The 11,707-nt window shown below is 37.7% G+C and overlaps 1 protein-coding gene across 1 annotated transcript in view; it reads left to right on the top strand.

Annotated features, from left to right (window-relative positions):
* Positions 1 to 1,091: 1,091 nt before the first annotated feature.
* Positions 1,092 to 11,707, top strand: part of LOC135464594 (ADAM 17-like protease) — a 31,545-nt gene continuing 20,929 nt past the window's right edge. The window contains exons 1-8 of the mRNA XM_064742036.1: positions 1,092 to 1,227; positions 3,004 to 3,127; positions 5,791 to 5,924; positions 6,599 to 6,702; positions 7,309 to 7,409; positions 8,456 to 8,571; positions 9,576 to 9,703; positions 10,732 to 10,824. Coding sequence (XP_064598106.1) covers positions 1,170 to 1,227; positions 3,004 to 3,127; positions 5,791 to 5,924; positions 6,599 to 6,702; positions 7,309 to 7,409; positions 8,456 to 8,571; positions 9,576 to 9,703; positions 10,732 to 10,824 — 858 coding nt within the window. The 5' untranslated portion in view covers positions 1,092 to 1,169. The remainder of the gene's footprint in view (positions 1,228 to 3,003; positions 3,128 to 5,790; positions 5,925 to 6,598; positions 6,703 to 7,308; positions 7,410 to 8,455; positions 8,572 to 9,575; positions 9,704 to 10,731; positions 10,825 to 11,707) is intronic.

Raw genomic sequence — 11,707 nt, 5'->3', positions numbered from 1 at the left:
TTTATGGCTGTCGTAATGCACTGATCCTGTTGTCGCTAGCTGACTGGCTATTGTTAAATGTGAGGGCGATGATGTCACGTGCAACCATTCTATTGGGATGCAATGATCCTTTTCATATACAAACTCTCATAAAGTTTATCTGCGACAAATGAAACAAAGTAAATAATAAATAGAAATAATAAAATAGATAAGCCAATAAAACTCAAACAAATTTGGAAAAGCTACGTGCCACCCAAAACATACAAATATTTTTTCTTAAAAGTGCGAGTACAGATATATACACATACATGTGCGTCACAATGATAACTTTATATGCATACATTATGCATAAATAATATTATAATTTTTTTTGAATAACTGCCATCAACTACCGGTGTATTATAAGTTTACAATCCCATTATATGTATTTAAACAGAAGTGGTATGATGTAAACTTCAAGGGCTAGTTTCACAAAGCGGCGTAGAATTGTTTTATTGTACATTTGACCAGCGATATTTTCTACATCATTATTACCGCACCGTTGTCCTATATATGTGCGATTATCATACATCTTTATGAAACTGGTCCCAGGTTGATACATTCACACGGAGCCAACACCTTTTGTTTTTCAATGTCAAGACTACCTCAATCATATAATTAACTACTGGTTATGTGTTCATTAACATATAAAATACAAACACATCATCACCTTAATACAATGCGCTGACAGAGAAAATAATAATTTTATAATTACGTAAAATAATGTAATAAAGCTCATAGGAATGTACATGTACAAATGGCTTTTTATGTCTAACCAGCTCAACCATTAACATATAAACATGCTTCATCGCATTAGGTAAATACTTGTGCAGCCCTGTTTCTGGCAATCAAGGCCAACGGACTCCATTGTTAGAAGAATGTATTATCAGCTTATGTCACTTTCTATATATGCACATTAAATAAGGCTATGCTATGTAAACATCATCACCGGGGTACTTTCTCTTTCACTAATAGAATCAGCCAATCACACGGCATGAAAATTCTTGCAGATTTGTTGATTGGACAAGGATCGATACGATCCGCTTTACGGCAAATATTCAACCGGTCTGTTTTGAGTTACTTTAGCAGTGACCAAGTCTTAAATTTTGTCTCATTTTATGTTTACCTGACGGACCAAGATCATTCTTATCATGAAGAAGATATTTGTGCTTTTGTTGTGTTCGTTTTTAGAAGTGTTTCAGGCATGGGGTAAGTTGTAATTCGTCTGTAATCGAACGAATTCTTGTTGCTACGTAGTTTTTTTGGGATATGTTCTCCCCAGTTGAAAGGAGTTTCCGGGTTTTAAAGGCTTGGTATATAAGCAATAAAAGCAGAATAACAGAAGAACAAATTTATTGCATGTTAAATTCTCTACTGTGCTGCACATGCACATATAGCCCACATAGTATGGTGCTGGGTTGTCTGTGTGAACTCCGCCATTTTATTTGAAAGTGCTTGATATCTGTTGAACATTAAGGTCATGATAACTTGCAATGCTCCAGTGCAGATATATAGTTGAATATCCCATGTATTCCATATGTATTTGGCGTGATAAGTAAAACTGTTTGGAGTGGAAATAAACAATTTCATGAAGGCTAGCGGAAATATTTTAAATAAAGCACGGCACATTTATCTGTCATAAATGTACATGGCCTACACTATATGTATAAACTAGTTTGGTAAGATGATGTCTGTTAATTTTTATCAGAAGTCTGTTAGTGTCTGCAGTTGTGTTAATGTACCCTATGTACACGGCCAAAGTATATGATAATTTTGTTGAAATTAAATAGATATGGAAACAGATTTATTGAACAGTAGTTGCGGAATATAACCCTGAAATCGACAAACACGAAGTGTTGGGAGAGTTACGGGGAATAACTGCTTCTAATGTGTCAGATCAACGGTAATCCACATTTACCGCATCTTCACATGCACATTAATTCTTCCCCGATGTAAATCGATGTCAACCGAGTAGTCCCCGTAATCAGCTAAAGTGTTCTGTGTCTCACCGAATGAGAAACAGTGGCACAAATTCACAAAATAAATATATTTTCACACACTACACCGGCCACAGTGGGCGTAGTGGCTGAAAATGTATTTGTTTTGTGAATTTGTGCGGTTGTCATGGATCCTTTTTGTTTCGACGAGACTCATAACAGACCACTTGATTATGGGAACCACACATTTGACATAGATTTACGTGAGGGAAGATTTAATGCATGTGTGAAGATGTGCTAAAATTTGGCTTACCATCAATTCGACACATAAGCAGCAGTTATTCCGCAACTAACTGAACAGAAAAGGAAAATTAGTGGTAGATATTACATCGACTTTGTGACCTGCGCTACGTAACATGCCTAAGTGTCGCTGTGAGTATATTATGAAGACTGTCTGTAAATATGGTTAATTTGGACGTATTTGACCAGCTCAGTAAACACAGCAATTGTGATCATTGGTGTAGTCACCCCTGGATTCAAACAGTGAATCAAGTGCTTAATCTATATATATATATATATATATATATATATATATATATATATATATATATATCTGCAGCTGCTGGGCGTATAATGCTTCTTTTTCTTTTCTATTTCTAAAGGTCATTTTAAGATTGAAAGTCCATATACTATGTATTTAGGCTGTGAATATTATTGAAATCATACCATCCATAAACCAGAGTGCCATTATATCATTTATTCTTTGTAACACTAGCTCTATAGAGCTATTCAAACACCAATCAAATAAATAAGCAATTCTTGGATAGGAAAGTTTCAAGATCCTCGGAGGCTTTGGTGTCAACGGGCAGTTGGCCGTGGTCTCTCATGTAATTGTACATGAATTTGCTGGGAATTAGATTAATAGGCACTGGAATTACACTTAAAACAGTCAAAAGAAAAAAATCAGTGGTGAAAAACAAAAGAAAGAAATTAAATTACCCAAGAGCTAACTATTTATATGCACATGTTTTGATTGTTTCATTTTCAGGGGACTTGAGTAAAAGTTTGAAATATTATGAGACGTTCAAAGATCTGCACGTCCATAGCATATCCAAGAGAAGTTTAGATCAAGAATCAACGATTAAAGACGTCCGCTTTACAACCTTAGGAAAGTAAGTGATTTTAGATAATCTTTAGTATTACATGTAGGTCTGGGTTAAATACCAAGTTCAGTCATACTTAGACTTAATTTAAAGTGAAAAACAGCACCTGACTAATGTTTATTTCCTCTGAAAGACTACCATTCATAGTATCAAAAACCAGCATTAAACTTTTTTTTTTAGGTTTTTTTCAGCACAGTAAAATTTTAGTGAAACTTGACACATCTTCAACACGTCTCCATTATCGAGAGCAAGGTGATGTTACGTTTACTTTAGCTTGCTAACGTCAAAGTTATTTTCTGTTAAATACAGTCAAAGCAGTAGCGTAAGGCAGATAAAAGTTGTGGTGGTAAAGGTCCAAGTGATAAATAGCTTTCTCGGAAATTAGACGTACTAGAAGCATATTTTACCAGTTCATTTCTTCCACTGCTTGAAACGTTGATTCAGTAAGCCTGCTATATCATTTACAGTTCAAGTAGCCTGCAGATGCACGGCCAGTGTATCCCTGGTTCAGGTTGTAGCTTCTGGAGGAGTTGTGCTGGGGATTTTGACCCCTATTAAATGTTTACATAATTACAATAGGATTGTTGTACAACTAGATTCATACTCAATTCTGAAACAATTGAAAATAAATCTAGGTACCGCTGACGCTGATCTAGGTATTCAGCTGTCACTGAATTTTATGCTTCAGTTTTGTGGTGGTAGCCTCTAAGATGAGAGCAGTGCTGACCTAGCTATCGCGGACATCAGATGAATCACCTCGGCTTGAACACAGCGTTTCAATAATTTTACTGCATATTATGAAAGAAAACAGGAAAAAAAAATCATCCCTTGTATGTAATAAAGACAAAGAAGCAAAATTTAAATTCTTCAGTTATTATAAACTTAGAGAAAAAAAATTATATCATAAGATTGAATTGAATTGAAAGCATTGTCCGTTGAGATGCTGTGTTCTCATCCCCATCAACCTTCGGCATCCCTAAATGAATTTTTCACTGACTCTGATAGAAACCTGCCGACTAAGTGGTCAAATGAACGACAAAAAATGTATTTGTATAATTTGAACAGCGTGTCTAAGTAGGCTCTCTGTCTACTGGGGAGATGAATGCGGTTGAGCCGTGATGGTATGCTACTCTCTGACATAATTTGTCATACTGTCATTGAATATTACGGCTTGTAAATCAACTGATTTTACATCTGTGGTGTTCCATAAGTCATATAGACCTGTCCTACAACACTGTGTGAAATGGCCCTTCAGTTACACGTAAATAAATTGTTGTAAATGATCTTAAAATGATGTGTTATGCAGTAGTTTTGTATCATCATATGTCACTTCATGGAGTGAATGGGTAAAGGTTGCGTCACAGCTTAGGCCGTGCAATCTGATAGCAACGTGTTTGATTGGATAAAATTCTCAAGATGTCTGCCTCGATTCACACCTGCCATTTGTGTAGTATTGACATTTTACTCTACATGTTATTTGGTGAAATCTCATTAAAATAATAAAGTATGATACTTTTTAGAAAACTTTAGAATCCTGCTATTGATTGAAATATGTTGTAGCCAGGTGCTGTCTTGTCCTTTAAACTCTTAACCTTTATGACTACCTCATGTCGTAAACAGCACATTAAGCGGAGTTAAGGCCAAATACTGTTGGCCTGGTGTCAGTATAAAGTAACCATGGTAACTGGATGGGGTGTTGTATCTTGTGGTGTATCTGGTGTTGTGTCTGGTGTCTTCAGCATGGCTTCCCAGTGAGGCAGCACTGTGAACATGAGAAATGTCAGGTTTGCGATGGGCTGGCTTCAAGGAGACAGTCATCATATAACCAAAAACTGGCTGAAAATAAAATTAAACTCCCTTCATCAAAAAAATGAAATTGTTGCACAAGCAAAATACTCAGTTTATTTAACTTAGAACGCTGATATTTAGCTGAATCATCAGTCATGCCAGTTTTATACATGTACAGTGTAGTAGTGGCCTGTTTGGTGATGGATTCTAGGATCCATGCAGTCAAGAGATATGTCATCATGGAAAATGAGCTTGAAGCACATTCTTAAATGTCAAATGGGCTCTAGGTGTCTGTATATGATGTACAGACATGTATTTCTGCATGAGCATTTGGAAGTTTGTATTCTGTTGTGCTGGCAGAGTGGTGTAGAGTGTCACAGTTCGGAATAACTAGCCATTGATCAGTGTTCAGACTATTGCATCTGGACAACTGTGATGTGTGTTGGATTCACTGAACTTTTGTTAATTATTTCCTATTTCAAATTTCCAAGCTACCCACATTACTTAAAAAATATAACAGTGTTATTTACATGTCAGTTTTGTTATGTACCAAACACTTGGCCGGTCACTGTGAGTTCAAGTTCAGCTCATGATGGCTTCCTCTCTGACCGTAAGTGAGAAGGTCTGCCAGCAACCTGCGGATGGTCGTGGGATTCACCCAGGCTCTGCCCGGTTTCCTCCCACCATAATGCTGGCTGCCGTCGTATAAGTGAAATATTCTTGAGTACGACGTAAAACAACAATCAAATAAATAAATAAATTAATAAACACTTGGCACCTGTATAAATACATTAACTATTTGGTTCAGGACATTGTCCTTGTCCAGCAGATTATTTCCAGTCTTTTTGCCGTAGTTCAAATGCTAATTTAACACTATTTTACAGGGACTTTCGGTTGATTCTGCAGCAAAGAAAGCATCTTTTGTCTCGTAACTTCAAAGCAGTGGTTCAAAGGGAAGATGGCACAGAAGAAAATTTTGCTGTAGATCAAGGATTGATCCTCACTGGACATGTATTTGGTAAGCTGCCATAACTTCATTTTTGTATTTAAGTTCAGTTATAGAGGCAGATAAATGTCATGTCACTCTGCCTTGCAAACAAACCTCAAGCATCTCTCTAAGATCAATAGAACTTTTAAAGTCTGAAAAAGAAAAACTTAGTTATGGGCAGAATTTTCACGTCATTACAGCATTTTGGAAAGGCTGCTGCAGATTTCCTCTTTGGACATCTACGGTATGTAGTCCATTGGATGAGGTCCACATGTAAGAGCGTGACAACAATAAATGTTTTAATCTGGACTGTAGTTTGAACTCCATCCAGTACAATTCTAAATGTCATTGTTTATTTATTTATTTATTTATTTAATTACAATTTTACGCTTATTCTTAAGAATATATTTTACATACGTGAAAACCCACTACCATTTACAGGTTGCTGCCGGATCTTCCAACGTACAATCAGACAGGAAGCGAATGTGTTTGTTAGCACAAAAACTGTTTGTGTGCTATGCCTTAGTCTTGAATCTAAATTCTTCCTCATTTTATTTTATGTCAAGACTTATTTTCAGATCCTAAAGTCAGATCCTAAAGTATTAGATCTGAAAAGCTCTAATAATGTGTGATATGGGACTAAAGTATGTCTTTGGCAGAATCAGTAATTTATTACATGCACACACGTTTTTCTGTGTCTCCAGGAGAGGCCGTTTCTGATGTCTCAGCATATTTTGATTTCACTGATGATTACTCCCAAGTGATCAGCGCCCACATCCAAATGCCAGATGAAACCTACATCATCGAGGTACAGTGTGCAGAGAGTATTTCATTGAAAATTCTAATTAATTTGTAGATGTATTTATTTATTTGATTGGTGTGTTTTACGCCTCGCTCAAGAATATTTCACTTATACGACGGCAGCCAGCATTATGTTGGGAGGAAACAGGGCAGAGCCCTGGGGAAATCCACGACCATCTGCAGGCTGCTGACAGACCTTCCCATTTACGTCCGGAGAGGAAGCCAGCATGAGCTGGACTTGAACTCACAGCGACTGCATTAGTGAGAGGCTCCTGGGTCATTACGCTACGCTAGTTCTCCTAATTTTTTTTTTGTGGGCTACTGTGTTACATCGTCTGCTGTATAAAACTGCCCCATGAATGTTGGAGACTGATTAGCATTGGCACATGTAGCGGCTGCCAACCACAATGGTGTCCCACATTAGGTAATGCAAAAAATTTTGCTAAATTTTTGAAAATTTTACATGGGTTTTTGTTTGATGAAGGGATAATAGCATAGGCAAAATTTTTTGGCTATATTTTGACATGGTTTTCAAAGCAGAAACTCTCCTCATGCAGCTTTTCCTCTCAAAGTCCAGAAGTTACGTGTGATTTTTAATGTTTTTATTTTGCAGCCATCTGCAGGCCACTTGGAGGAGTCCGATAACTACACAATGATAGCTTATCGGGGCTCGGATATGCTGTACAGTTTCAAGAAATCACACGAACATGATGGGTAAGATTACTACAGTGTATGGGTGTTACACCTGCGATATTATCGAGTTTTACACCGTACTCAATAATATTTCACTTACATGCATACGATGGCGGGAAGCATACAGTGGGGGAAAACCAGGCTTGTTTAGACCCACTGCCATGGCAGACCTTCCCATGTAGGACCAAAGAGGAAGCCAGCATGGGCTGGTCACTGTGCTGTGCCAGCAAGATAACCACTTGACCACGGAGGCCGCTGTACAAAATTGTACTGCCTTTATATCAGGATCTCACATTCAGAATAGATTCATGAAATGTTATGAATATGGTAGTCATGAGAACAAACAACAACAGTATTATCATTAATAGGGATTACACTTTCTGAGTATAGCACAGATTCTAGTGCTAAAAATTGGCTGAGACCACTATGGGTTTCGAACCAGTGTCCTCAGAGTCAGGCACCAAATCGCCAGCAGTACATGTTAACCGTCTAGACCACTCCACCAACAAATTATAGTTTTGACACACCAAGTTGTTTAATCCACCTTTTTTGCTGTTTAGTTTGATCATTCTCATGTCAAATTTATTTACTGTAATAAGCAGGGCATCTGTGTTGAGTGTGCATTACCGAGATTTCTTCATGGACAGATAAACAAACTCATGTGGCAAAAGTAAAAAATATTGTGATCCTCTTCAATCACACACAATTCAGCAAATTTTATCTGTGTGACACCTGAGAGTTTTACTTGGATTTAAGCATACTATATTTAAGACAAAAACTTAGACAAATATTCTGTAAGACTTCCCGTACGTTAGACGCAACGTGATCTCCTTTATACATGTAGCAGTAGATGGTGTGGGTGAAGAAAACTGTCCTTGTAATGTTATAGAATAGGAAAATGCCTATTTTTGAGTGGTTATCAGCAATAATGTATTCGTGGGATTTGTATAGTTTGCTGCTAGTCAGATAGCCTGAGTATAACAGTTATATAGCCTTCTCTATAAGCATGACTATTAGATTCTTTTATTTTTTTCCAGAAGGTTTCTATTTTATTTGTTTGTTCACAGGAAGTTCTGTCAGTTTCTGAGGCCTGAGGGTGGTGTGGTTATCCAGGATGAGGGCCCAGAGCTGGTTGATGTTGTAGAAGCTGGACCAGCGTATCATTTCTCCACCAATCATTCAAGTACGTTATTTTAATGTCAGTGATCAGTGGTCAGTACTGTGAATGAGTTATCTCCCCTTTACTGCTCTTGGTTCAGCTTGGGCAAAAAAACTTAGCAGTCCAGAAAATTCAGGGGCTGTCCAGAAAATGCAGGTAACACGTTTACAAAACCTATCTTAATCATGCCAAAAGGTAAACGTTTTGATTTATTATTTATACATAGGTGAAATGTCATGATTTTTTTCACTGATAAAAGTGATATTTCACTGCTAAATGAGATACCACTTTTGTTATTATGCACCCAGACGCCATGACATCAAAAAAGAAACATTTTGTTTGTGACATTCCAATCAGAGCAGAGCCGAATGACGTCTTGATAGTCCAGTCACATTTAACATTTCTGCATCACACAACCAGACACAATGTCATGCAAGACGTCATGTGCGTCATGCTCTATTCGCAAGTCTATGAAGGCCTACAGCTAAAAAAATTGCCTAAACTTGATCAAATACACAAAATTATGATGTTATCAAAATATATGCAATAAATAGAGTATTGCACAGTGAAGGTCTCGTGGATTATCATTTTCACTTCTCAATATTTAAAATATTCAACCTCCACTGTACAATATCCTCCATTGATTCCACCTAATTTTGCAATACAGAATTCTGTATTGAATCCTTGAAAATCTGATCAGCTTCTGTAATTCTTCAATCTTTTTGTTCGCATGTTTGCAAAATGTTTATTGAAGCATGTTCTGAAGGCATTATTCTGTGTAGCCTGATAATATTACACTTTTTGTGAAGCCTTGAAATTGGCCAATCCAACCGATGTAGTTTTGTCTCCAAAATGTAATTATAAATATGCATGGATTGCATGGAAAGTTGCTCTTTCATCTGCGAAATGTTCTAGGAATTGGGGTAATGCACGACCAGATTTTGTATGAAACATCCTTTATCGAAGGGAAGTTTTACAATTGTAACAACATACAAATTTGATGTTTCACTCAAGATACTATGTTTCAGGTAAGAGTCGTTTCAAACGACAGACGTTTACACCTTTGAAGGAAACGTGCCCACTGCTAGTGGTAGCTGATTACAAATTTCACATCCATATTGGAAAAGGGAAGGTTGAGAGAACTGCATCGTACATGGCAAGTTCTTAAGTTAGCATTACACACAGACAGTTCATTGATTTATTTAGTTATTTGGTGTTTTACGCCGTACTCAAGAATATTTCACTTATACGACGGCGGCCAGCATTATGGTGGGTGGAAACCGGGCACAGCTTATGGGAAACCCACGACCATCTGCAGGTTGCTGGCAGACCTTCTCAGGTACGGCCGGAGAGGAAGCCAGCATGAGATGGACTTGAACTCACAGCGACAGCATTGGTGAGAGACTCCCGGGTCATTACGCTGCGTTAGCGCGCTAACCAACTGAGCCACGGAGGCCCCCACACGCAGACGGGATGATTTTACGTGTATGTGTGGCTGTGGATTGTAGTATGCATTTTTAGGATTCCACACTCAGTTTTCTCGTCTTTTGTACTGAATATGATGCCGTCGCTGTGAGTTCAAGTCCAACTCATGTTGGCTTCCGCTCTGCATGAAAGGCCTGTCAGCAATATGGTCGTGGATTTCCCCCCAACCTGTGTCCGGTTTCCTCCCACCATAATGCTAGCCCCTGTCGTATAAGTAAAATACATACTTTTTGTGTTCTGTTTTGTTTTTTTCACTGCAGATTTTCTTTGGCAGAAACATATTGTATATTACTTTGTTTTGTGGTGTGTTTCTTCAGATCCTTAATGTACATTAATGGTTGTTGTCATCAGATATGTCACTGGTTTCAATTTACATAATGTTTACTAAAACTCTTTATGATCAGGACGCCTGTCGGTGTATTGAACTCTGATGAACTTAAACAAGATAAAGACTTCTCTGCGTTTCCATCAGAATCTTTTCGACCATATGTGGGGAGACAATGCATATTTCATAGATCACTACATGGAATGACGGATTTTACCCAATACTCTGTCGCATTCTCCCGATATAACTCATATGCATCCAGATGTACCATACACGTATATGAAGTGCATGACTTCTGTTCTGATTGCTTAGTTATAATTGCACAGAGATGCATTTACGTTTCTGTTACGATTCAAATGATTGAATTGTTTCAGATAGGTGTGATTGACCGAGTGGACAAGTTGTACAGAAGTACTGTGTGGGACCAGACGGATGGGTTCTCTGGAGTGGGATTTGAAATCAAAGAGGTATGAGTGTGAACCAGCGTCTTAAGTGCTCTGGGGAGCAAACTGTGACGGAATGGATGAAGATACCATGCTGGAGAATGATAGGAAATTTTCAGATTTACCAATTCAGTCTGAATTGTCTGTATTTTGCCTCCAATAGCTGGTATCGTGCATTTTTCTGCTTTTTTTATTCAATAATCATATTTTTGAGTAGCTCAAATTTGACAGGAATAAAGTGAGGAAGCAGGACTGGTTGGCCCGGTGTCATGTCTTGTGTCTTCGGCATGATACCTCAGGAGCAGCAGCACTTTGATGGCATGGACTGAAGTTATTATACTGTATTTTACCTAAAATTTAGCATTTTTCGGCTTTGACATTTACCTTAGTTTTGATTGATCTATCCACCTTAAAGAGCCACCTAAAAGTTCCTTGTGAAGTTTGATTAATTTTTTATCTGAAATATGTAAGATTTGGCATCAAAAGTATCATTTTAAGGCCTTCATGTGCTTCGAAAAGGGAATTTGTACACACTAACTTTAGGTGAAATATAGTATGCATGAGTGAGTGAGTGAGAGCTTGGAGTTTAACGTCGTATTTAACAGTTTTTCATTCATATCACGACGACAGTGCGCATGAAAATTCGTTAACAGTGACTGTTAGTGTATGAATATAGAGGCTGTCCATTGAAGTTCGTGCAAATGCTTACTTCTTATTCCGTTCTCGGTGAAAGGAATTGTTACATCACAGAAAGGTTGAACGATCTTCATGTTGATGAAACTGGATGTCGGGTAGTCGTAGCTGCAACAGTAATGATTATGATTGGTCAAATGCGTGTTCATGAGTGATGTATGTGTCTGAAGCAAGGTGTCAAGTGCCAAAAAAATGGCCAAGCGGTTGTAAAAGC

The sequence above is a fragment of the Liolophura sinensis genome, chromosome 4, assembly GCF_032854445.1.
Source record: "Liolophura sinensis isolate JHLJ2023 chromosome 4, CUHK_Ljap_v2, whole genome shotgun sequence".
NCBI classification, from domain to species: Eukaryota; Metazoa; Mollusca; class Polyplacophora; order Chitonida; family Chitonidae; genus Liolophura; species Liolophura sinensis.
The sequence above is the reverse complement of the archived record's forward strand: the minus strand, read 5'-3'. Positions and strand labels throughout refer to the sequence as shown.